Source organism: Pan troglodytes, chromosome 1 (genome assembly GCF_028858775.2).
Source record: "Pan troglodytes isolate AG18354 chromosome 1, NHGRI_mPanTro3-v2.0_pri, whole genome shotgun sequence".
Taxonomy (NCBI): Eukaryota; Metazoa; Chordata; class Mammalia; order Primates; family Hominidae; genus Pan; species Pan troglodytes.
Genome location: NC_072398.2, coordinates 120,323,280 through 120,350,970, shown reverse-complemented (window position 1 = coordinate 120,350,970; position 27,691 = coordinate 120,323,280). Strand labels below are relative to the sequence as shown.

The window sequence follows — 27,691 nt, the reverse complement described above, 5'->3', positions numbered from 1 at the left end:
CTCACAAAATAGGAGAAAATATTTGCAGCCATATATCTGATAAGGTCTGGTAATCAGAATATGTAAAGAACTCTTACAAGTCAACAACAAAAAGACAACCTAATTTAAAACTGGGCAAAGGACTTGAATAGACATTTCTCCAAAGAAGATATATAAAAGGCCAATAAGCACATGAAAATATATTCAATATCACCAGTCACAGGGATTGCAAATCAAAACCACAGTTTTATACTACTTTACACCCACTAGGATGGCTATAATAATAATTTTAAAAAGGAAAATAAATGTTGGTGAGAATGTGGAGAAGTTGGAATCCTCATACTGATAATGCAAAATGGTACAGTTGCTGTCAAAAAGAAATAAGCAGTTTCTCAATATGTTAAACATAGAATTATTATATTATCCGGCAATTTCAGATAATTGAAAACAGGTGTTTGAACAAAAACTTGTACATGCTCCTTTTCTATTGGACCTTTTAGAAGTCTGGCCTTTTCAGCCTTTAGTTGTTTATTTTCTTTCCTTAATCTTTCATTCTCAGCCACAAGGAATTCCACATGCCTCTTCAAATCTGCAATTTTGGTTGCCTGCTCCTCTATAATTGTTTTATCATCTTTGGGGGCTTTGCTTCCAATACATGGCTCTGCTGGCTCACTCTTTTGCTGAAGTAAATAAAGTAGTGTGTCTGGATCCCTGTCAAAGATCCCCTGAATCCCAGGCAGGCATTTCTCTGTGGAAGGGCTGTACTTCTGAGAAAGGGGACTCCGGCCCTCTGCATCCTCTGCAGAGGGTTTGTGAGATGCCTGAAGATGGGCAGCTACATCCTTGTCTGTGTTCTGCTGGGCTTTCGATCTTTCTTCACGCTGGGCCCTTTTCCATCTCTCTTGGATGAGGAGGAGCTATTTCATATGGCTATCCCTTTGCAATTCCAGTGAAAGATGAGCCTGCTTAGACTGTGTCAGCTTCATGGCTTCAGAAAGATACGCTGCAGCCTTTTTGTGACAAGAAATAGCCTCTTCGTATTTGCCTGCAGCTAATAAGTGGTCTGCTCGTCTGCTCTGTTAATGAGCGGGGTTGAGGGGTCCTTCCATTACTTTCATAGACCCCGGGGTAAGCGGTGGCCTTAGGAAGGGAAGTCGTGGCGCTGGGGAACATGGAGGGGACTGCAAGGGAGCGCGATGCAGCCACGGAGACTGCGGCCCCTCTCTGCGCCCCAAGAACCAGTGGTAGGCCTTTTTTTTTTTTTTTTTTTGAGATAGAGTCTTAGTCTGTCACCCAGGCCAGAGTGCAGTGGCATGATCTCGGCTCACTGCAACCTTTGCTGCCCGAGTTCAAACAATTCTCCTGCCTTAGCCTCCCGAGTAGCTTGGATTACAGGAACCTGCCACCGCGCCTGGCTAATTGTTTTTGTATTTTTAGTAGAGACGAGGTTTCACCATGTTGGTCAGGCTGGTCTTGAACTCCTGACCTCGTGATCCACCTGCCTTGGCCTCCCAAAGTGCTGGGATTACAGGCGTAAGCCACTGTGCCAGGCCCTGCAGTCACTATTTTTAATCAATGACAGGAATCCAGGAGGACACAAGTTCTTTAGAATCTTAATTGATGGCTTTGATGATAAATGTTTACTATTGCAGATAATTGTTTCAGTTCCCTACCAAACGTGTGACAATAAGGAGATACACAGTAATTTTTCTTTCAGGAGGTAGAAACAAATTGAATACTTCCTTCAAAATATTCTTTTAATCCATTCCCCTAAAGCACAGCATAATCACTCATTTTCAATTAAATCTCTTTATAAAGGTCATATAAGTAAAAAGAGTCATTATCAAAGTAAAAGCTTAATGCAAAGCAAGGAGGAAAAAGACATTTTCTTTAAGGTGAAGGTACCTTGGTTTCATAGAATTTGTAAGGTAAACAACAATTTCCCGCCAGAGTCATTTGGGAAACGCCCACGAGCACCGGTATCAGGGGAGATGATGGCTTTGCCCACAGAGGGACTCAGGTTTACACAGAAAAAAGAAGGTTGAGAAATGAGGCCCAAACTCAAGTGTCCTCCTACGTTCATGGGGAGAGACAGCTCTGACATGGTTTTTGTCAAGTGCAGCACGTGGCGTATTTCTGGATAAAAGCTGGATTCCAGAGATCTAGCCCAGTTCTACAAATCCAGGGGAGGTGGACACACCATAGTCTTTGTGGCCTGGCTCCCCAAATTGGGAGTGGGTTCCTGTAAGGCACTGACAGGTAAAGCTCATCTATTCTGATGGTGTACACTTGAATTTTTCCTGTTTTGAGTCCTTAATTTGCTAGATGAGTCCGTGTGTACAATTGCCTACTATATTAAATAAACTATTCCATGTTGGTTTGGTGGCAAAATCAAATTATTTGCCTATCTGGTTGCCCAATTGTTCACTTGAACTGACCAGCACCTGGCATGAGTTAACTGTCCTTATCATCAGCTAGATGCTGGCTAAATGGATTGGTTAGTTCACTGACCACTTAATTCAGCTAAGAGGGTAGATCCTATTCAGACAGCCCCTGAATCCTCCTCTGCTTTTTGTTGTTGTTAGTGGAAGTTACAAAGCCCAGGATAATTCACCGAGTACTTGTGTTTTTTCTTGGCTTTGTGATAAGCCTCTTATCTTTTGCCTGAATTTGCTTTATGTGTGTGTCCTGGGGGAATGAAATGCTTCTCAATTAGGAAAAAAAATCTTAAGTTTGAAAGGAATGTTTAAAATCATCAGATCCAAATAATTCTCTACTGATTTAGTCTCCTTTAGTTGTCTTCACATGTTTTTCTCATTGAACATCTCCAGTGATGGGGAGCAGATTCCTTCCATTTACCTATAGACAATACTAACTGTGCTGGGCATATTTGGAAGGAAAGGAGGGAGTAGATGAGAAAGAGCTTGAGAGGAGAGGATGAGGAGAAAGCACTGCCACTTACAGAGCACATTCCCTGGGCTCAGCCCTGTGCCAACATCATTTACAGATATATTGTGCAATTTGCTGGGCTGTGGCTCTAGAGTCAAGCTGCCTTATGTGAGCAGAGTTAACATAAGAGCATGTTAGCAGAGTTCACACCTCTAGCTTTTTCATTAATACCCTTTTAAAATTTGCTCTCTTCTGCTGAGGAGATAAGGGAGGAGATAGTGGCTGCATCCTAGGGTGGGAGGTCAGTATCACTGGCTTCTCTGCTGCCGTTGAAGGCCTCTTCCTGCACAGACCTGGAGATGGTAGAATTGTTTTTCCCTTAAAGATTGTCCAACTTGCCTTTGCTCAATGTCTTTGTGGCTGAGCAGCAATTGAAGCCAGCCTATTTAGTTTTACAGTCCATGCTCTCACAGGCTTCACTGTCTTTCTAGTTAATTCTCTCCTACTTTCACCTGGCTTTCCATTCTCCATCATGGGGCTCTGCCCTGCATCCAGGTGGTGAGGCAGTCCTGCAGCAGAAATGTAACTGCCTGGTAGAGGGTAAGAGGTAATGCCCTGTGCACATAAAAGTAGCAGCGTGAAGGCAAGTTCAGGAGATGATATAGAAAGTTGTCAGAGAGTGTGACTCTTTATGGGATTGCACCCTCACCAAGCAACAAAGCAGGCCTCACTTTCCCTGAAGTTAAAACAGGATGAAAGGCTGCCCTGTGAAAACTTTTATCTTCCTGCCTCTATGAGATGATGCACATGAGCCTACGTACTCAGGCTCCATGACAGGCAGTGTTAGCGGTCAGGTACGAGAGATCTAGAGTGAGTCTAAATTTCATCTCTTCCACTTTTTAGAGGATTATCATGGATAAGTTACTTCACATCTCTGTGCCTCCATGTAAAGTGTGCCTCCATCTGTAATAAGAGTACTCACTACATAGGGTTGTTGTGATGATGAAATTTAGTTCTATATTTTCAGCACTTAGAACAGTGCCTGGGATAAAGAACATCACCATCATTAGCAGCAGCCCCAGCCAGGAGTTTGGCTGTGTTCTGTCAGAACTGAAGCCCTCTCTTTGAGATCTCAGACCATCATTTGTGCTTTGCAGGGGCTGGAGAGAAGTTTCCTCTTTGCACCTTCCCCATACTCCACTCAATGTGTTCAGGGTCTGAATCACCAGTTGCTGGGCATCCTCTGGGCACCAGGGCATCCTCTAGGCACCAGGACTGCCAGGCAGCACAGATTCCAGGTTATTTCTATAAGCCACCTGGAAAGCTAGAACTGATGCTCCACAAGATGGTTCCCAGGACATTGGATCAGTTTAAACATGCAATCAGTGTATTGCCAAAGGCTATTGGTATGAGAACAGATAGCAGGAACAGCTTAATTATTCATGCAGTTGCACACACACACACACACACACACACACACACTACGGGATACTGCAAAGGAGACTGAGCTTTGTTTCCAATGCTCCCTTCAAAGTAAAAGCAATTCCTTGGTAAACTTAAGTAATGTCTGCAGCCCTGAATAACCAGTGATTTCCCAGTCTTTTTAGTTATATGCTTTTTGTACCTACTTAGCACATGTGACATTCTCCGGTCCTAAATGCCGTTTTATAGTTTATGGCAAACTGTTAAACAACTTGCTCAAAGTTTGATGCATAAACAGAGCTCCTGCTTTGTTTGGGACTCTCTGGCTACTCATGGTAGCTACCTCATTATTATAGCCACACAGTGCTTTCTGTGCCTGTGTGTAGACTTTCCCAACTCCACTTGCTTTCCTGCAGCCAACTAGTCCCTCTAAAACTACCTCAAGCAGGTGCAGATCCAGCACAAGGGAGTTGAGGATACTAAAGTGGGTTCAGCTTCAGACCTTGCCTGTGGCCTTAGCAGTTTTTTTGTGGGGGTTGGGGGAGATTGTCTATCCACCCCGAGCGTTTTGGTTGGGTGCGTGGTGGGCTTTAACCAATATGGTACTGAAGATGAGACTTCGGCTTCCTTAACTCATTTAAAATAACCCAAGGCTATCTTACACTCAATTGGTTGGTTGCACACAGTGTGTTAGGCCAGTTAGTTCTGAATCTTCTTTTCCATTTACTGCAGTCCTAGATAAAATATTTTCAATGATCTGATTTTATCTATTTAAAACTGTGAGATAAGGCATTCCTGGGTTATACCAGCATGCACGCTGACCTCAGAACCAGAGAATCTCAGCTGGGCACGGTGGCTCACACCTGTAATCCCAGAGCTTTGGGAGACTGAGGCGGGCAGATCACTTGAGGTCAGGAGTTCAAGACCAGCCTGGCCAACAAGGTAAAACCCTGTCCCTTGTAGAAATACAAAAATTAGCCAGGCATGGTGGTGTGCACCTGTAATCCCAGCTACTTGGGAGGCTGAGGCAGGAGAATCGCTTGAACCCGGGAGGCAGAGGTTGCAGTGAGTCAAGATCATACCACTGCACTCCAGCCTGGGTGACAGAGTGAGACTTTGTCTCAGAAAAAACAACAACAAAAAAAAGAATCAGAGAATCTCAAACCTCACATTCACATGATTTTCTCTTGATAGTGCCACGGAAACCGAAACAGAAATAAAAAACTTCCTTCCCAGCTCAGGAAGAAACTGAAAAGAAAAGGATACATGATTGATAGGACAGGGCCATTTCACTAAAGACAAACAATGCTTGAGGTGGGAGGAGAGGGGTTCTTTGTCTTGGATCTGTGACTCTCTTAGGGCCTCTGTGAGAGTTCTCGAATCCTCTGGAATGTGCTCCTCATCCTCCTCTCAGTCCTACCTCCCTTCAGATCTTCTTCCTTCCTTTTCATAACTCACCAGATGAACACAGTACATGCAGGAAGGGCATATAGTAGGTGATTCTTCCTCTCTTTCTTTGTCCTCCTTCCCCTTTGCATTCCTGCTTCCATTTTTCTCTGCATTCCTCTGTTTCCATTTTCCTCAAAGACTGACATTGCTCCTGAGGAAGTGAAGATACAAGATAAGAGAAAAGGGGAGATTGAAGGCATAGGTTCTTAGTCCAAATTTTTTTCTTTCCCATTTTAGACCTTGAAATGAAAAGATGATCTCTCTCCACTCAAATAAGAAACCTTCCAAAAACCTGAGTGGGGATTGAAAACCATTCACTGTCCATGTTCTTTGTGTAAGCTAGAACTTTCTACATTTTCTTGTTTTATCACTGGGTGTTCTGTTTCTAGTGAAGCTGAGGCATGGTGATCCTGTCCTGGGAAAACCAAACGATGAGAGTGGAATTCGTGCTTCAAGGATTCTCTTCCATCAGACAGTTAAATATTTTCCTCTTTATGATACTTTTAGTTTTCTACATCTTAACTGTTTCTGGAAACATCCTCATTGTCCTTCTAGTTTTAGTCAGACATCATCTCCACACCCCTATGTACTTCCTCCTGGTGAACTTGTCCTGTCTGGAGATCTGGTATACCTCTAACATCATCCCCAAAATGTTGCTGATTATCATAGCTGAATAGAAGACTATCTCTGTGGCTGGCTGGCTGGCACAATTCTACTTCTTCGGATCCCTGGCTGCCACGGAGTGCCTCTTGCTCGCTGTGATGTCCTATGATCGCTACCTAGCCATCTGCCAGCCTCTTTGCTACCGTGTCCTCATGACTGGCCCCCTTTGCATCAGGCTAGCTGCTGGCTCTTGGTTCTGCTGCTTCCTCCTTACAGCAATCACCATGGTCTTGCTATGTAGACTAACCTTCTGTGGACCCTATGAAATTGATCACTTCTTTTGTGACTTCACCCCTCTGGTTCATCTCTCCTGCATGGATACCTCAGTGACTGAGACCATTGCCTTTGCCACCTCTTCTGCAGTAACTCTGATCCCATTTCTCCTCATTGTAGCCTCCTACTCCTGCGTCCTTTCTGCTATCCTAAGAATCCCATCTTGCACAGGCCAGAAAAAGGCCTTCTCCACCTGCTCTTCCCACCTCACTGTGGTCATGGTGTTTTATGGGACACTGATTGCCACATACCTTGTGCCCTCAGCCAACTCATCCCAACTCTTGTGCAAAGGGTCCTCTCTGCTCTACATCATCCTGACACCCATGTTTAACCCAATCATTTATAGCCTGAGAAACAGAGACATCCATGAAGCTCTGAAGAAGTGCTTGAGGAAGAAGTCAGGTGTTTGCCTTAGATAATACGAAAAGGAAAAAAGTTGTATTTGTCTAAATGTTGATGAACTGGGCTGAGTCATTTAAATTCTACATAAAACGCAATTGCCTAAATGAAGAGCTACCTAAAACAGATGACCAGATACCTCTACTGAGTTATGACAGCCCCAGGTAAACTGCTGTTCCAGGATATGATCTATGCAGGTCAGACTGTGCTCCATCATCTCCAGTAGACTTGGATTCTTATGTAGAAGCCCATATTCAAAATGAGCCAGTAAGTGTGTTCATTCGTTCATTAAAATATTCATCAAGGGTTTGTTAATGCTCAAGGCATTGTGTTGGACATAAGTGATAAAGTGATGGGCAAAAACAGAGGCAGTTCCTGCTTTCACTGAACTCACAGTCTATGGGGAGAAAAACATTAATCAAGTAATGAATATAAAACTACATATATGATATAAAACTGTACTTGTAATTCAAAATTGAAAATAAGAAGATGACCAGCACATACCTATTAGAACGGCCAAAACCCTAAACACTGACAACACCAAATGCTGGTGAGGATGTGGAGCAACAGGAACTTTCATTCACTGCTGGTGGGAATACAAAATGGTACACCCACTTTGGAGTATACTCTTGCAGTTTCTCACAACACTGAATATACTTTTACAACAAAATTCAATAATCACATTCATTGCTATTTACCCAAATTGGTTGAAAACGTATGTCCATACAAAAACCTGTACATGGATGTTCATAGCAGCTTTATTCATAATTGCTGACATTTGGAAGCAAACAAGATGTCCTTCAGTAAGTGAATGAATAAATAAACTGTGGTACATCCAGATAATAGAATACTATTTGGTGCTAAAAAGAAATGAACTATCAAGCTATGAAAAGACATGAAGCAACCTTAAATGCATATTACTAAGTAAAAAAAAAAAAACAATCTGAAAAGGCAAAATTATGGAAATAAGTGAAAAGATTAGTAGTTGCCAAGAGGTAGGAGGGAGGGAGGAATAAGAGCACAAAGCGGAGCGCAGAGAAATTTTACAGCTGTGAGGCTACTCTGTATGATAATACAGGGGTAGATACATGCCATTATACATTTGTCCAAACCTATTCAATGTACAACACTAAGCATGAACCCTAATGTAAATTACGGACTTTGCTGATGATGTGTCATTGTGGGTTCATTGATTATAAAGAATGTACCACTCAGGTGTGAGATGTCAGTAGTGGGGAAGGCTGTGCATGTGTGAGGGTGAAGGATATGTGGAAACCATCTGTATTTTCTGCTCAGTTTTGCTGTGAACCTAAAACTGCTCTAAAAAATCAATTTAAAAAGAATAACTATTATTATAGATGTTAAGTGTATATTAATAATGTAAAACTTCAGTCTCTTTGGAGTAGATTTTGCCTAGGAAAAGCATTTTCTAGTCCTTTGTACTCTGGAAATTAGAAGTGGGAAAATGAAGATTTGGGGAAATAAGCTAGACAAAGGACCTATGACAATATCTCCAATACTCCATCTCCTCCGCTGCCACAGCGGTAGGCTTAGTTGGAAGTTAGGGATTTATATTTATTGAGTGCCACCTCTTCCTGCCAGGCTGTTGTCTGTACTGGGTCCTCTTCCTGTTGGCACATACTCTCAGCAGTTAGAACACAGGGTGTGTTGAGCTTGTGTTTGTTCTTGGCTCTATGCAATTCTAAAGAGCAGAATTGACTTCAGAGTAGAAAAGCTGAGGTCAGCATTGCACACGGATAGTACCTGCCTCCTTCTCTGGTTCCTACAAAGTATGTTCCCCCAGTGCTGGGAACAGGAGTCTTTCTTATCCAAACTTTTCTCTTTTTTTGAGTTAAGCAAAGAGATTATATTCACCATTCATGGAGGTTACTCAAAACTCTGGCTGGGAAACAGTTCATAAGTATCTGAAGACATTCTCAGGCTTTGCTTATGAAAAGATAATTAATTGCCCTCTTCTTGTAAACTAGAAGAATATTGTTGAAATCATCTTAGAGTAGTTTCAGCAAAAGTAAAAGTTGTCAGCTTTCAATTATCTGCAGGTGGCTCATCTGCAGCAAGTTTCAAAGCCAGACTAAATTTAAAAGAAGATGGATGGCTGGATAAGAGAGCAAGATCTGCATCAAGGGCAAGTTTGAATTCAAGCACTGCCACTTTCTAGCAGTGTGGCTTTGGTTAAGTTATCCAACATCACGAATCTTAGGATTTCCTATCTGTAAAGGAGAAAATGCCATGTCTTTTTTTTCTTTTTCTTTTTCTTTTTTGAGACAGAGTCTTGCTCTGTCACCCAGTCTGGAGCGCAGTGGCACGATCTCGGCTCACTTCAACTTCCACCTCCCGGGTTCAGGCAATTCTCCTGCCTCAGCCTCCTGAGTAGGTGGGACTATAGGCATGCACCACCACACCTGGCTTTTTTTTTTTTTTTTTTTTTTTTTTGTATTTTTAGTAGAGACAGAGTTTTACCACGTTGGTCAGGCTGGTCTCGAACTCCTGACCTCAAATGATCTGCCCACCTCGGTCTTTCAAAGTGCTGGGATTACAGGTATGAGCCACCGTGCCCTGCCTGTCATGTCTATCTCATACTGCTAAGAACATGTCCAGTTCACGGTCTGGCCCACAGGAAAAGCTCAGTAAATGAAGAGCTCTTGTAATTCTTCTAGGTTCCACCTTCTGCACCAAATCCTAGTCAAAACTATGCTCTACTAAGAATTATTTTTGATATTATAAAGTGATAAATGCTCAGAATTTTTTTTTTTTTTGAGACAGAATTTCACTCTGCTGCCCAGGCTGGAGTGCAATGGTGCAATCTCGGCTCACCACAACCTCTGCCTCTGGGGTTCAAGCGATTCTCCTGCCTCAGCCTCCTGAGTAGCTGGGATTACAGGCATGTGCCACTAAGCCAGGCTAATTTTTGTATTATCGGTAGAGATGGGGTTTCACCATGTTGGTCAGGCTGGTCTTGAACTCCCAACCTCAGGTGATCTGCCCGCCTCGGCCTTCCAAAGGCTTGGAATTACAAGCATGAGCCACCGTGCCCAGCCAATGCTCAGAATTTTTAAGGTGCACAGAGAATATATGGCTTACCTAGTCTATATATTATTTCACAGATAGAAAAGTGATCTCCTACTTTAGGTGGATTTTTCCTGGGTAATTATATAACAAAGGCTAGAATCCAGTGCTTCTGTTTCCAAATCTAGGCCTCTTCCCCAAGGACACACCACCTACCAACTAAGTGGCTTCTCTCTCTGTCCAGAGGCACCTAAGAAACTTCCCTTTTATAGTAGTGCTCCCCTTATCTGAGGTTTTGCTTTCCATGGTGTCAGTTGCCCTCAGTAAACTATGCTCCAAAAATATTAAGTGGAAAATTCTAGAAGTAAGAAATGTATAAGTTTTAACTTGCCTGTTCTCCTGAGTAGCATGTTAAAAATCTTTCACTGTCCCACTCTGTCCTGCACAGAAGTGAATCATCTCTTTACCCAGTGTATCCACACTGTGTAGGCTACCTGCCCCATTAGTCACTCGGTAGCCCTCTTGAGTGTCACAGCAATTGTCCTAGTATCACAGAGCTTGTGTTCAAGTAACCCTTATTTTGCTGAATAATGGCCCCTAAGTGCAAGAGTAGTGAGGTTGGTATATTGTTATTATTGTTTTATGTTATTATTAGTTATTACTGTGCCTAATTTATAAATTAAATTTTAGCAGGGGTGTGTATGTATAGGTAAAAAACATAGTGTATATAGGGTTTGGTGGTATCTGTGGTTTCAGGCATCCACCAGGGGTCTTGAAGTGTAGTATCCCCTGCAGATAAGAGGAGACTACTGCATATGCCAGATTTGCCTCTAGGATCACTGTTAGGTTACGCTCGGCAGGGATAGAGTGCAGTGTATCACAGCACATGCCAGTGCCATTGACATCCCCTGCCAGCACTGAGCTCCACGTTGTACCTTCTACAAAGTCACAGCCTTGAATTAGGTAACACGGCCTCAGATTTTTGTGGTGAGCAAACCCCTATCAGATGGGAGATATTCCCGTTATTCTTTCTGCAAAAAGCCACAACTCCCAGCCTTCTAAATAGGGAAGGGGAAATGCTGGGTATAGAACTGGCTTATTTTCATTGTGACATGACAATGAAGCACAAAGACTGGAGACTCTCCTTCCAGGTCACTGAGGGATGTAGGACTGGAGGAGCCACACCCCTGGTCTCACAACTGAAAATAAATTCCAACACTGGCAAGGAACCCAGAAGTCTGACCCCCTGGACCAGTGGTTTTTTATCCTGAGAGTTGGGCAAAGGCGCCTAAGAAGCCACCAAAGGAGGAAAGTGGCTGAGCAGTCTCTGAGCCCCACCCCTGTGCTCGCTGAGCAATTCTGCTTTTATCTATCCTGTTTACTTCTATTCCGTTTAAAACTTCATTTGAATAAAGACTTTTGGTGCTATACATGCATGCCCACACACTTTCACACATATATCTTTTTGGTAGGCCTTTTCTTTCTTTAGAGCTTACCTTATTTTTCTGCTAGAAAACATGCAAAACACAAGGGTCATGTTTGGCTTAATTTATATCCTGTGAGTTCAAAGACAGTTGGTGTGCCCTTGCTGAGAGGAGAAAAAGGAGAGAGTATCTGGAGAAGGCTACAGCTAACAGAGAATGACCAGTTTCTATAGATAATTTTGTACATCACCATTACAAGCACTATACCTTTTTAAGCCTTCTGAATCTCTGTAACTGACTTTTCTTCTACAAATTGAGTCATAAAACAACACTTGCCGCCAGGCGCGGTGGCTCACGCCTGCAATCCCAGCACTTTGGGAGGCCGAGGTGGGCGGATCACGAGGTCAGGAGATGGAGACCATCCTGGCCAACATGGTGAAACCCCGTCTCTACCAAAAATACAAAAATTAGCTGGGCGTGGTGGTGGGCGCCTGTAATCCCAGCTGCTCGGGAGGCTGAGCCAGGAGAATGGCTTGAAACCGGGAGGCGGAGGTTGCAGTGAGCCAAGATCGCCACTGCACTCCAGCTCAGTGACAGAGCCAGATTCTGTCTCAAAAACAAAACAAAACAAAACAAAAAAAAAACACTTGCCAATATATTCTCCAAATTTATGAACAATGCCCATCCCTGTATGGCATGGGATACCACCAGTTAGCCTGGCTATACCCTGACATATTTGTTCTTTGAAGCTCAGGTGTGAGATGGCCTTCAAAAGGTATGTCTTGTCATCCACAGTCAAATTACTTCTGAGGACAAGAAAAGGGAGTAATGCTACATGATGATCTATAAGTTACTGATTATTGCCTTATAGCTGGCAGTCCTTTGGTGATAAATGGGAGAGGATACTGATGTACAGTCAAGGTTGGACTGGGGAACTACATGGGAGATATCACAGCCACTGCAGTCATCACAGGACGTAGCAGTGTTTCCTGAGAGACTTCTCACTCTTCCCTCTCTGAGTTGGGACAAGAAAGCCCATTCAGTCTGGGCTACGGTGTCATCCAGTCTTGGTGGTTTCTCACTATCCACATCCATCTGAGCTCAAAGAAGATGAAACCTAAACAAGAGAGAGTCACAGCCTTCATGCTGAAATCAAGAGTCTGCAGCACAAGAGACCACTTTTTTTTTTTATACTTTAAGTTATAGGGTATATGTGCACAACGTGCAGGTTTGTTACATATGTATACATGTGCCATGTTGGTGTGCTGCACCCATTAACTCGTCATTTACATTAGGTATATCTCCTAATGCTATCCCTCCCCCCTCCCCCCACCCCATGACAGGCCCCTGTGTGTTACGTTCCCCATCCTGTGTCCAAGTGTTCTCATTGTTCGATTCCCACCTATGAGTGAGAACATGTGGTGTTTGGTTTTCTGTCCTTGAGATAGTTTGCTCAGAATGACAGTTAAGGAGACCACTTCTCGTACATCCTCCTGGGACCTACCTGTCCCTCAACCACTGAGTGAGTCAAGTTTGTGATGGTTCCTATGTAGCTGACAGACCTGGGCCAGTCTCTTAACTGCTTTGGGGCTCAGACTCCAAATCTGAAAAACCAGGAATATTGGCTAGGTGTTTTCTAAGGAACATACTAAGAATAATAACTAATATTTATATGGTATTTTAAACTTTATAAAACTTTTCCACACAGTTACTCACTTGCTCCTCATTTAGTTGTAAAGTAGAAACCATCTCCATGGCACAGATGAAAAAACTAAGACTCAAAGATGCTAAACAACTTTCACAAAGTGTCTCTGTGAATGCCTTCAGGTTTCCAACATTCCATTACATCACACTCTTAGCTCTAAGATTTCATAATTCAGTGTTTTTCTTCTGGAGATATATATATATACACACACACACATATATCACCATCCAAAGTACAGCAGCTTCAAAGACTGAAGGAACATCAGCCCACACAGATGAGAAAGAACCAGCTCAAGAACTCTGGCAACTCAGAGAGCCAGAATGCCTTCTTACCTCCAAACAACCACACTAGTTTCCCAGCAATGGCTCTTAACCAGACTGAAATGGATGAAATGACAGAAAGAAATAGAATTTATATATATAATATATATATATATATATGCTCACACACAGTTATATATATTTATATATAATTATAGCTATATAAAAATATATATATTTAATTACAGTTACAATAACCATAATACTGCCTTATCTTTGGGGCTTAATCCAATATGATACAGATTGGAAAGCTTGCATCCATGGTAGCTGCATGCTGGTACCACTGTCCCAGATGCCATACTGCCAAATAGTTTGGTACTTTTTACGTAATCTGTGACATATTATGCATAACTTGAATTAGGCACTAGTAATGATATGGGCTTTTGATAATACACTCCCAATTTCTGAAATCCAGATTTTAATTCATATTTAATATGATTTTTTTAAACTTTTATTTTAGGTTTGGGGGTATATGTGGAGTTTTGTTACATAGATAAACATATGTCATGGAGGTTTGTTGTACATATCATTTCATCACCCAGGTATTAAGCCCAATACCCAATAGTTATCTTTTCTGCTTCTCTGCCTCCTCCCAGACTCCACCCTCCAGTAGACCCAGGGGCTATTGTTTCCTTCTTTGTGTTCATAAGCTCTTATCATTTAGCTCCCACTTACAAGTGAGAACACACAGTATTTTGTTTTCTGTTCCTACATGAATTTGTCTAGGATAAAAGCCTCCAGCTCCATCCATGTTCCCAAAAAAGACATAATCTTATTCTTTTTTATGGCTGCATAGTATTCCATGGTATGTGTGTAACACATTTTCTTTATCCAATCTGTCATTGATGGGCATTTATGTTGATTCCATGTCATTGCTCTTATGAATAGTGCTGCAATGAACATTTGCATGCATATGTCTTTATGGTAGAATGATTTATATTCCTCTGGGTATATAGCCAGTAATGGGATTGCTGGGTTGAATGGTAGTTCTGGTTTTAGCTGTTTGAGGAATTGCCATACTGCTTTCCACAATGGTTAAACTAGTAATTTACTCTCCCACCAACAGTGTATAAGCATACCTTTTTCTCTGCAGCCTTATCAGTATCTATTGTTTTTTGACTTCTTAGTAACAGCCATTCTGACTGGTGTGAGATATTATCTCATTGTGGTTTTGATGTGCATTTCTCTAACGATCGATGATATTGAGATTTTTTTCATGTGCCTGTTGGGCACATGTATGTCTTCTTTAGAGAGGTGTTTGTTCATGTCCTTTGCCCACTTTTTTATTGGGTTGTTTTTCTCTTGTAAATTTGTTTAAGTTCCTTATAGATTCTGGATATTAGACCTTTGTCAGATGCATAGTTTGCAGATATTTTTTCCCATTTTGTAGGTTGTCTGTTTACTCTGTTGACTGTTTCTTTTGCTGTGCAGAAGTTCTTAAGTTTAGCTCTTAATCAGGTCCCAATTGTCAATTTTTGCCTTTGTTGTAATTGCTTTTGGTGCCTTTGTCATGAAATCTTGCCCATTCCCATGTCCAGGATGGTATTTTCCAGGTTATCTCCCACGGTTTTATAAAGTTTTATGTTTTAGATTTAAATATTTCATCCATCTTGAGTTGATTTTTGTATATGGTATAAGGAAGGGGTCCAATTTCAATCTTCTGCATATGGATAGCCAGTTAGCTCACTACCATTTATTGAATATGGGGTCTTTCCCCATAGCTTGTTTATGTTAGCTTTGTTGAAGATCAGATGGTCATAGATGTGCAGCCTTATTTCTGGGCTCTCTATTCTGTTCCATTGGTCTACGTGTCTGTTTCTGTACCAGTTCCATGCTGTTTTGGTTACTATAGCCTTATAGCATAGTTTGAAAGTGAGCAACGTAATGCCTCCAGCTTTGTTCTTTTTGCTTAGGATTGTCTTGGCTATTTGGGCTCTTTTTTTTTGTTCTATATGAATTTTAAAATAGATTTTTCTAGTTTTATGAAAAATGACATTAATAATTTGATAGGAATAGCACTGAATCTGTAAATTGCTTTGGGCAGTGTAGCCATTTTAATGATATTTATTCTTCCTATTTATGAGCATGGGATGTTTTTCCATTTGTTTGTGTCTTCTCTGATTTCTCTGAGCAGTGTTTTGTAATTTTCTTTGTAGAGATCTTTCACCTTCCTGGGTAGTTATAGTCTAGATTACTAGATATTTTATTCATTTTGTGGTGATTGTGAATGGAATTTCCTTTTGGTTTCACTATTGTTGGTGTATAAGAATGCTAGTGATGTTTGTATTGTACAACTTTGCTGCAGTTGTTTATCAGCTGGAGGAGCTTTTGGGCTAAGACCATGGGGTTTTCTAGATATAGAATCATGTAATCTGCAGAGATGGTTTGACTTCCTTTCTTCTTATTTGGATGCCATTTATTTACTTCTCTTGCCAGATTGCTTTGGCTAGGACTTCCAATACTATGTTGAATAAGAGTGGCGAGAGAGGGCATCTTTGTCTTGTGCTGGTTTTCAAGGGGAATACTTCCAGCATTTGCCCATTCAATATAATGTTTCTGGAGTTTTGAAAAACCATTTGTTGTCCCACAGCAAATGAATGGTTTTTTGAAACTCCAGAAATATCCAGATTATATGAAGTCAAATATTAGAATTTTTAAACACTTATGCTTATTTCTAAGTAACAATAGAAATGAAATTATATGATACATTTTCTTATTAAAGATGATGTTCTGGCACTGAGCTTAGTTGCTGTCTCCACTGCTCCATCTTCTCTGTTCCAGGAGTCCCTGAGTGATTCTACTGCAGCCTCTGTCTGTCATCCTGTGACCTGCAGGTACTGGGAGGAGATCCATAGAAAAGACTCCAGAACATATGGAGGCTGGGAAATGTACTGGTTGATTCCACCATGCTGTCATGGCTGCTGGCATACATGAGTGAACATAGATCCTGATAAAACACTTTTGCTAGAACCACCCATTGGAGTGTTGTGGCCAGTAGACTAGGAGCACTTTGGCCCCACCAGCATAGCAGGTTCCTAATCTCCAGGGACTGGAGAACAAAGCTAGAAGCTGAGTACCAGCCCCCCAGAGTCACAGCATGCAGATCAGAAGTGCTGAGCTGAGCCTTTGCCCTGTAAAACTTTCCAGATATGAATTCAGTTGACTGAACCCACCTCATGTTGCAATCAAACCACCAAGGGCATCAGAGAAGATAAAAGCCAAAAAAAAAAAAAAATCCAAAGTACAGCATCTTCAAAGACTGAGGGATCATCAGCCCACACAAATGAGAAAAAAAACCAATGCAAGAACTCCAGCAATTCAAAAAGCCAGAATGTCTTCTTACCTCCAAATGACCATACTAGTTCCCCAGAAATGGCTTTTAACCAGGCTGAAATGGCTGAAATGACAGGAAGAGGATTCAGAATATGGATAGGAACAAAGATCATTGACAGGAGAAAGTCTAAACTCAATCCAAGGAATCTAAGGAATACAATACAATGATATAAAAGATGAAAGATGAAATAGCTATTTTAAGAAAGAACCAAATTGATCTGATAAAGCTGAAAAATTCATTTCAAGGATCTCATAATAAAATGCAAGTATTAACAGCAAAACCAACCAAGCTGAGGAAATAGTCTCAGAGCTTGAAGACTAGTTCTCCAAACTAACTCAGTCAGACAAAAATAAAGAAAAAACAATAAGGAAGAATGAACAAAACCTCTGAGAAATATGGGCTTATGTGAAGAGATCAATCTATGACTCATTGGCATCCCTGAAAGGAGGCAGAGAAGACAAGCAAGTTGAAAAACATATTTGAGGACACCATCCATTAAAGTTTCCCCAACCTTGCTAGAGAGATGAACATTTAAATTCAGGAAATGCAGAGAACTCTTCTGGGATACTATACAAGATGATCATCCTCAAGTCACATAGTAATCAGATTCTCAGAGGATGAAATGAAAGAAAAAATGTTGAAGGCAGCTAAAGAGAAGGGAGGAGACACCTACAAAGGGAACCCCATCAGCCTAATAGCAGACCTTTCAGCAGAAACCCTATAAGCCATAAGACACTGGGGGCTATATTTAGCATCTGTAAAGAAGAGAAATTTCAACCAGTAATTTCATATCCAGCTAAACTAAGCTTCATGAGCAAATAAGAAATAAGATCATTTTCAGAGAAGCAAATGCTAAGGCAATTCATTACCACCAGTCCTGCCTTACAAGGGGCCCTTAAAGGAGTGCTAAATATGGAAATGAAAGACTGTTACCAGCCCAACACAAAAACACATTTAAGCACAGAGACCATTGACACTATAAAGCAACCACACAAACGAGTCTGTATAACCAGCTAACAACATGACAACAGGATCATATCTTCACATATCAATATTAACCTTGAATGTAAACAGACAAAATGCCTCAATTAAAAGGCACAGAGTAGCAAGTTGGATAAAGAAGCAAGATCCAACTGTATGTAGTCTTCAAGAGGACCATCTGACATGCAATAACACCCACAGACTCAAAGTAAATAAGTGGAGAAAAATCTATCAAGCAAACAGAAAACAGAAAAAAGTAGGAGTTACTAGTCTAATTTCAGACAAAACAGACTTTAAACCAACAAAGATCAAAAACAACAAAGAAGAGCATTACATAATGGTAAAGGGTTCAATTAAACAAGAAGACATAGCTATCGTAAATATATATGCACCCAACACAGGAGCACCCAGATTCATATAGCAAGTTCTTAGAGACCTGCAAACAGACTTAGGTAACCACACAATATTAGTGGGAAACTGCAACACCCCACTGACAGATCATTGAGATAGAAAACTAACAAAGATATTTGGGACCTGAACCTGACACTTGACCAAATGGGCCTAAACAACATCTACAGAACTCTCCACACAAAACCAAAAGAATATACATTTGTCTCATCTGCACATGGCACACACTCTAAAATTAACCACACAGTTGGCCATAAAACAACCCTCAGCAAATTTTAAAAAGACCCAAATCATGCCAAACACACACTCAGACCACAGTGCAATAAAAATTGAAATCGGTATGAAGAAAATCATTCAAAACCACACAACTACATGGAAATTAAACAACCTGCCGCCAAATGACTTTTGGGTAAATTATGAAATTAAAGCATAAGTCAAGTAATATTTTGAAATGAATGAGAACAAAGATACACTGTACTAGAATCTCTAGGAAACAGCTAAAGCAGTATTAAGAGAAAAGCTTATAGCACTAAATGTCCACATCAAAAAGGTAGAAAGATCACAATTAACAACCTAACATCGTACCTGAAGGAATTAGAAAAACAAGAGTGAAGTAACCCCAAAGCTAGCAGAAGACAAGGAATAACCAAAATCAGATTTGAACTGAAGGAAATTAAGATGCAAAAACCATACAAAAGATCAACAAATCAAAGGGCTGGTTATTTGAAAGGATAAATAAGATTGACAGACTGCTAGCTAGACTGATAAATAAAAAAAGAGAGAAGTTCCAAATAAACACAATCAGAAATGACAAAAGGGACATTACCAATGACTCCACAGAAATACACAAACTCTCAGAGACTACTATGAACACTTGTATGCACACAAACTAGAAAACCTGGAAGAAATGGATAAATTCTTGGAAACATACAACCTCCTATGTTTGAACCAGGAGGCAACTGAATGCCTGAACAGACCAATAACAGTTTCCAAAATGAAATCAGTAATAAAAATCCTACCAACCAGAAAAAGCACAAGACCAGAAGAATTTACAGCCAAATTCTACCAGATGTATAAAGAAGAGCTGCTACCATTCCTACTGAACCATTCCAAAAAATTCAGGAGGAGGGTCTCCACTCTAACTACTTGTATGAAACCAGCATCATCCTAATACCGAAACCTGGCAGAAAAAAAAAACAAAAAAGAAAATTTCGAGCCAATACCCCTAATTAACATAGACACAAAAATCTCCTACAAAATGCCAGCAAATTGAATGCAGCAGAACATCAAAGAGCTAATCCACCATGATTAAATAGGCTTTAACCCTTGGATGGAAAGTTGGTTCAACATACACAAATCAATAAATGTAATTCACCGCATAAACGGAACTGAAAACAAAAACCACATGATTACCTCAATAGATGCAGAGAAGGCTTTTGATAAAATTCAACATCCCTTCATGTTACAAACCCTCAACAAGCTAGGCATTGAAGGGACGTACCTCAAAATAATAAGAGCCATCTATGACAAACCCACAGCCAACATCATACCGAATGGGCAAAAGCTGGAAGCATTCCCCTTGTGAACTGCAACAAGACAAGGATGCCCACTCTCACCACTCCTATTCAAATAGTACTGGAAGTCCTAGCCAGAGCAATTAGGCAAGAGAAATAAATAAAACCCATCCAAATAGGAAGAGAGGAAGTCAAATTATCCTTGTTCGCCAATAATATGATTCTATATCTAGAAAACCCCATAGTCTCTGCTCAAAAGCTCCTAGATCTGATAAACAACTTCAGCAAAGTGTCAACATATATAAAACCAATGTACAAAAATCACTATCATTTATATACATCAACAGCTTCCAAGCTGAGGACCAAATCAAGAATGCAACCCTATTCACGAACACCACAAAATGAATAAAATACCTAGGAATACAGTTCACCAGGGAGGTGAAAGATCTCTACAATAAGAATTACAAAACATTGCTCAAAGAAATTAGAGATGACAGAAACAAATGGGAAACATTCCATGCTCATAAATTGGAAGAGTCAATATTGTTAAAATGACCATACTGCCCAAAGCAATTTGCAGATACTATGCTAATCCTATCAAACTACCAACACTATTCTTCACAGGACTAGAAAAAAACTATTTTAAAATTCATATGGAGCTAAAAACAAATAGCCAAGATAATCCTAAGCAAAAAGAACAAAGCTGGAAGCATCATGTTACCTGACTTTGAACTATACTACAAGGCTATCATAACCAAAACAGCATGGTACTGATACAGAAACAGACGCATAGACCAATGGAACAGAATAGAGAGCCCAGAAATAATGCTGCACACCTACAACCATCTGATCTTCAACAAAGCTGACAAAAACAAGCAATATGGAAAGGACTCCATACTCAATAAATGGTACTGGGCTAACTGGCTATCCATATGCAGAAGATTGAAACTGGACCCCTTCCTTATACCATATACCAAAATCAACTCAAGATGGATTAAATTTTAAATCTGAAACCTAAAACTTTAAAAACCCTGGGAAATAACCTAGGAAATACCATTCTGGACAAAGGCCCTGGTAAAGACTTGATGATGAAGATGCCAAAAGCAATTGTGACAAAAACAAGAATTGATAAATAAGGCCTAATTAAACCAAAGAGCTTCTGAACAGAAAGGGAAACTATCAACAGAGTAAATAGACAGCCTGGAGCATGGGAGGAAATATCTGCAAACTATGTATCTGACAAAGGTTTAATATCCAAATCTATAAGAAGTTTAAACTAATTAACAAGCAAAAACCAAACAACTCCATTAAAAAGTGAGCAAAGGACATGAATAGACATTTGTCAAAAGAAGTCACACATGTAGCCAACAGGCATATGAAAAAATACTCAGCATCGCTAATTATTAGAAAAATGCAAATCAAAACCACAATGAGATACCATCTCACACCAGTCAAAATGCCTATTATTAAAAAGCCAAAAAATAACAGGTGTTGGCGAGGTTTCAGAGTAAAGAGAATGCTTATACGCTGTTGGTGGGAATGTAAATTAGATTAGCCAGTGTGGAAAACAGTTTGGAAATTTCTCAAAGAACATAAAACAGAACTGCCTTTTGACCCAGCAATCCCATTACTGGGTACATATCTAAAGGAATACAAATTGTTCTATCATAAAGACACACGCATGTGTATGTTCATCATAGCACTCTTTACAATAACAAAGACACGGAATCAATCTAAATGCCCATCAATGATAGACTGGAAAAAGAAAATGTGGTATATATACACCATGGAATACTATGCAGTCATAAGAAAGAATGAGATGATGTTCTTTGCAGCAACATGGATGCAGGTAGAAGGCCTTATCCTAAGCAATTTAATGCAGGAAGAGAAAACCAAATATCGCATATTCTCACTTATAAGTGGGAACTCAACACTGAGTACACATGGACACAAAGAAGGGAAAAACAGACACTAGGGCCTACTTGGGGGTGGAGCGGGGAAGGAGGGAGAGGATTAAAAAACTACCTGTTGGTCACTATACTTACCCCTGGGTGATGAAATAATCTGTACACCAAAACCCTGTCACACGCAATTTACCTGTATAATAAGCCTGCATATGTACGTTTGAACCTAAAATGAAAGTTAAGAATGATGTTCTATAGCATTTTCTTCAAAACTTTACTCTTAGAGCCCATAAGCAAAATCCAATGTACTACTAGTTAACTTTAATCTCCTATTTGAAGTTTCCAATCTTATAATTCTCACAAAATCTATGCCTCCTAAACTCTAATATCCTTATATATTTAAATAACTCTGAAATAAACTTGGAAGTTATATCTATATTCTCATATTTCAACAGTGATTATCTTCCAATAATAAAACAGAACTGCTCACTTAGAAGGCTTTTGAAAAAGGCCTAAATGGGGACTAAATTCAAAATGTCTATGTGAGTATTTGTCTATTCAGAATGTATTTGGGCAAATACGACCGCACAATAGTAGAGTACTCATAATTTGTATTCCCACTATTCGTCTGGCCAAGTTCAAGTTTCCTAAACTCTCAGGTTCTATTATCATCTATGATGGTGATCAGTATACCCCGTATTGAGAAGACCAAGCCATGAGTCTGAGCTTCTGCTAAATGCCTTTTCTAATTTAGTTTTTTCAAAGTTTTTGAGCGTTCTTTTGGATTATTCAATAACATGGGGTTCCCTGACATTGTCTTATTCTCTATTTGTTTTTGTTCTTGTCCCTCCAAATGAATTCTAAATATCTGATGGTCAGAAACAGAATTAATTCTCAATAAAATTTTATAGGTATGGGTATAAGTGGGCACGTTGTTCTCTACCAAACCCCTAAACCCAGGAAACAGCCACCTCTAGTTGTCTGGCACTTGGAACAACTCTTCCCAGTGAAATGATGGAAAGAGGCACATTCAAGGAAAAATGTTCTGCATTAAAATGGTCACCTATTTTGCTGTGAACAATTTGTCTTGAGATAGTCTTCCCGATATTCCTAAGATTCCCCCTTATTTATCACTTCTCTCTCTGCAGATGTTCAGTCTGCCTATCTCTTTCTTCCCCTTACTCTCTCTGCCCGTCCCAAATTTCTGGTTCCCCTAACTTTCAGGCCTCACATTACCTGAAACTATTCAAATATTTATAGAACACCTCTTATGTGCCAGACCCAATACCAGGCACTAAAAATACAGTCATGAGCAAGATCACCCAACATACACAGAGTAACATAGAACCTACAGAGCTTTCAGTCTAGTGGGGAAAACAATGAAAAACAAGGAATGACAGAGGGTGGAGGAATGCCTGTGGGCAATGGGAGCAGAGAGCAGGAGTAACTGTTCCTGCCTGGAGGGCTTTCTGGTGCTATGATGGGGGATGAGTAAGGAATTAAGTGAACAGGTGAGAGGATATTCTAGAGAGAGCTCGTGAGACAGAACTAGATTGATTTGTTTAAGCAACTAAAAGGAATTCCACACCCAGTGTTACCCAGTGTGAGGAGATCTTGGGGGTGGGGCCGGGGAAGAAATAGCCAGCTGAGAGTTTTAAGCTGGGGAGTCATGTGATTAAATTTGCATTTTAGAAGGCTCTCCTCCCTTCTTCCTGAGGACAGACTGAAGAAACATCCAAGCTGGTCTTGAAGGAGAGTGGGATCCTGTAACACAGGTAAAAGATAAAGACTAATGTAATTTCTATGGGGTTGGAGAGAGGTGGTCTGGTTTGAGAAATATTTAGGCAAAAGCATAACTGACAGGACTTGGTGGCTGATAATAGGTGGCGGTGTGGGAGAGAGAATAGCTTAAGAGGACACCTGGTTTCTCATGAACGTGGCTGAAAGGCCAGTCAGGCCTTTCCTGGGTGGTGGACACGGTGGGAGGAGCAGGCTTGAGTGTGGGGATGCCAAGTTAATCAAACTGAATTTGGATATTGAATTTGAGGTGCCTGGGAGAGAGTGGAGCTCAAAGGAGAGATCATGGCATCTATATAGATTTGTGAATCTTTGGAATAGACAGATAGTAATTAGAGCCATCAGAATGGGTGAGATAACTAGGAAAATATGAGTTCAGCCAGAAGCCTCTCCTCAGCCCCACCACTTCAGGGACCTGTAAGCATGGCAGCAGCTCTGAGTGAGGGGCAGTGATTCCAGCCGAGGTGCAGAGAGTTTTTAATAGCATTCCCTAAAGTGTAGTTACACTGAAAAATTGTTCCCCAAGAGAAACTACACACACACACACACACACACACACACCCCCCACACAGTTCCATGCTCAGATAAGTTTGGAGAAATCTATATATTATTTCCCCTGCTTAGAGAATATTAAGGACTGACAAGTTCTGCAGTAAAGACCTTTTTACCTTCATTTAATTCAGTTTTCCCCACAAGACAGCCCTGGCTGGAGATTACTCTGGATCTGAATGTCTCAGGGTGAAGGAAGCAGGAGACAGCTAGCTTTCCCAGAGACATGCCCCCAAGTCAGCACCGCAGAGTGTCATCTATCTGTTCATTTATAAGATGAAAACACTGGGGCCCAGTGATTGCTTCCAAGTTTCATAGCTAGCTAGTGATACATTTGGGTTGTCACATACTCCTTTGACCCAATCTAAGAAAATTCCAGTGATGCAGCATAGTGAAACTAGAAACACATTTTTCAAAATATATTGATCACAGTGTTTCTCAAAAGGCATTCTCTGTGACCTTGAATTTTAATCCTACCTCTGATATGTCTTAGTTGTATGAGCTTGGGCAAATTTTCTAACCTCTTTGAGCGCCTGTTTTCTTGTATATAAATAAGGATGTAACAGTAACTAGTAGGATTATTATTAGGTGTTACCATTAATAAACTGAGGCTGACAGATTGAGACTTGCTCAAGATCTCACAGCTAAAAGAGATAAAGCTGGAACTGAAACTCAGATCTTTGGCTCCAAATGTGGTGTTTCCTGTACTAACCAAATCATTTCTACCAGTGCCCCTGGGATTATGCCTTGGGGACTCACCTTAAGACAGTCTTGCTCTCGAGACAGAGAAGTCTGCAAATGGTGTCCAATTCAAGTCTAGAGACTGGCTGAAGCCAGACAGAGGGAGTATGAGGAGGGGGCAGAGAATCTTCAGAAAGACATTCCAAAGTCTCGGGCCTAGAAAATGTTTAGAAATATTGGTTCCTGTGTTCCCCTCCAGTCTGTCTACCTGAATGGGAAACTGGTGGTGGGGCCAGGCATACTTCTTTTTGAACAAATACACAGTTAATTCTGAGATGCCACCTTGATTGAGAAGCACTGTCCTTTTCTAAGCAAAAATCATTGCCAAATTACCCTAGAATCCACCACTGCTCACAGATCTGTGCCTGAACCAACTTGGTTTTGAAGTTTTCCTTTGTTTCACAAAACTAATTTAGGGTGGGCTGTGAGAGGAAGCTTCTAAAAAGCCACTGGGAAAGTACTAAATCTCTGAGACTAAAGAGGGCGGACTCAGCCTCACTTCCTCCTTCTTCTCATCTGGGCTTCCTGTCGTCACAGCATGATCATATTTTTTCACCCTTCACTTCTGCTTTTACACAAATAGCCCCGGATATCTGTGTTACCAGCCTTGTCTCGGCCACCTCAAGGATAATCACTAAATTCTGTCTAAAGGACTGAGGAACGGTGCCTGGAAAAGGTAAGGTTGATGACGTTTTAACTTGGCTTGCTGTCTAATGTGGGGTAGGGCGTATTCTTAGGGGTCTCCATATACCTCTCTAGTAACCAAAAAATCTCCGGCAACTTCTCTTTCACAAATATTTAGTGCACAAAGTAAAACAGATTAGCAAGATCCTAGTAACATCCCCAAAGGCAATCAGGCCAGAAATACTTTTACTTAATCAGGTTCCCATTATCTAAATCTCTGAGTCGAGGCATTCACATGCCTTAATTGCTTCAGAGCTTGAATTACTCTGTGTAGTAATTCTGATGCCTGGAGCTTTCTATGTGAGATGACATTGGGGAGATTTCCTATGTGCTCTGGTCTTCAGAAAATTGGTCTTGTGATTTTAAAGTAAGAAAGAACCCACAGCCAGAGCTGTCTTTAGAAAGACAGCTAGAAGACACAGTTCCTTTTCATTTGAGAAAATTTCAAAAGTAAATTTAGTGACTCCCACTGTGGTTCTTCAAAGCCACTAAATAGAAAGGTGGCTAAAAATCAAAACACCAGGATGTGCTCAGTAACTGTATTTTAAAAGGTGAAAGCTAGACATCTCTAAAGGATGCATAGATTGTTGGCTTTTAAGGAGCAGGAAGCACATTGTGATCCTCAGCATTTCCCCAAATTATCCTTGGTGTACAAAACATGACCACTGATAAATGTAACATGAAATGCACGTATAAAGTGCAATCCCCAAAACTTGATACTGCAGTAATTTCCAATCATGTGCTGTAACTAATGACTGAGGTTGCATGGACTCAGCAAAGTGTTAGCAGAGCTTCGGTCCTGACTCTCTGTGACCACCATAGGAAACTCTATATAAGAGCTTTCTTCTTCCAAGACCTGTGAGAATTTCACTTGATTATGCCCTGGAGCAGAAAGGAGAAAGTTCTCTTTGACTACACCCACCCATCTAAGTATGAGGATTGGGAACAGGGCAGAGGGCTCTAGATTTCCAAGAGGGGTGGGGACGGGGAGAGGGCTCTAGATTCCCAAAACACCTCAGAGTTTATTGAGCCTTGTATTAAAAAATAAAAAGCAGTCTTTTAAATAAATTCACTTAATAATCAAGTGGTAGGTGCCTCCTGAGGCCAGGCACTGTGCTTTGGGAATTGTGGGGGAGGGAGATGAAAAGGTAGAAGGAGAATATTTGTCTAGCAAACAGTCCTACTCTTAAGAAACTCCCATGGGAGATAAGAGATATCATACTGTGCATGTGCTTTGGAAGAAAGCTGAGAAAAAGCAAACTCCCAGCTGCTGGACAAACAAAGAGGTTTTGCTTTCTCAATCTTGAGGAGAATCTGTACTATTTTGAAATTGTGGTTGAATGGGAGCAAAGACTGAACTGAAACATTATTTCCTGTGATGTTTCCTGTGTGGGCCAGTTAAGAACATTTAACTTTTAAATGAAAGGATTGGGTACCTTTATATTCATGAGGAATGATTCCAAGTTCATGCCTTCACAGCTATGGTTACCACCACCTAAGTGACCTCACCTTTGTTCACTGACAAGAGGCACAAACTGGAAAGGACAAAGTCTGTTGGTCCTTGGTTTTTTGTGCCCTCTGATTGACCTCTGACTGCACAGAAGCCCTCGGACTCTGGTTCTCCTTTCCCACTCCTACCCCATGACCAGATATGGCACTTGGTGCTGGAGATACAGGATAACAGAAAAGATTATCATCTGAAAGGAGTTGTAGAGTTTATTATGGATGACAGTCACAGCAATATACAAATACAGTGCAATGTGCTCTTTTCTATAATAGATGGAGAACGTGCACAAACTGTAGGAGGAGTTAGGACTGTGCCAAAAACTGCCTGGAGAGGTGACTGGTGGGTTCACTTTCACAGAAGTATGGGTTTGCTATAGAGACATTCTAGACCAAGGGTGCTGTATATTCAAATTCAAAGAAGTGTGTACCTCCAGGCATGTTAGAAATGAGAGAAAGCAAGTGAGACTGCAGTGTAACACACCATGTTTACAGAGCCACATGAAGTGGGAAGCCCTTTCTCCTACTTGGCACCAGAAAGTGGAGGGCAAGATCGCTGACCAGGCAGGTCCTAGGTCCAGCTCTGGGTGGGGCTATGCCCACCATGTTCACACGACAGAATTGATGGGATGTGGGTTTGAAATGAGGGAGAAGAGGCAGGTTTTTGCCTCCTCAACCTAGATTTTCACTTAGAGCAGAAGGAAGGGTGGAGCTTCTTGTGAGGTT

The 27,691-nt window shown here is 40.9% G+C and overlaps 2 protein-coding genes and 1 pseudogene across 5 annotated transcripts in view; 2 read left to right on the top strand and 1 right to left on the bottom strand.

Annotated features, from left to right (window-relative positions):
* Positions 1-371: 371 nt before the first annotated feature.
* LOC100612299 (nuclear receptor-binding factor 2-like) lies at positions 372-1,084 on the bottom strand (annotated as a pseudogene).
* A 5,416-nt stretch (positions 1,085-6,500) lies between these two features.
* Positions 6,501-7,094, top strand: LOC469411 (olfactory receptor 1468-like). Its single transcript, XM_063788671.1, has one exon. The coding sequence runs from the start codon at positions 6,501-6,503 to the stop codon at positions 7,092-7,094; it is 594 nt and encodes a 197-aa protein (XP_063644741.1).
* Positions 7,095-22,703: 15,609 nt separating this feature from the next.
* Positions 22,704-27,691, top strand: part of CD53 (CD53 molecule) — a 29,446-nt gene continuing 24,458 nt past the window's right edge. The window contains exons 1-2 of one of the 4 annotated variants that reach the window (XM_063798500.1): positions 22,704-23,466; positions 25,362-25,454. The gene's annotated coding sequence lies outside the window, so the exon portion shown is untranslated. The remainder of the gene's footprint in view (positions 23,467-25,361; positions 25,455-27,691) is intronic. The other 3 variants (XM_003308334.5, XM_009429624.4, XM_063798509.1) reach the window with 3 other exon arrangements.

Excerpts from the sequence above, each read along its gene's own strand:
- LOC469411 (XM_063788671.1), top strand. The coding sequence starts at position 6,501 with ATGTCCTATGATCGCTACCTAGCCATCTGCCAGCCTCTTTGCTACCGT.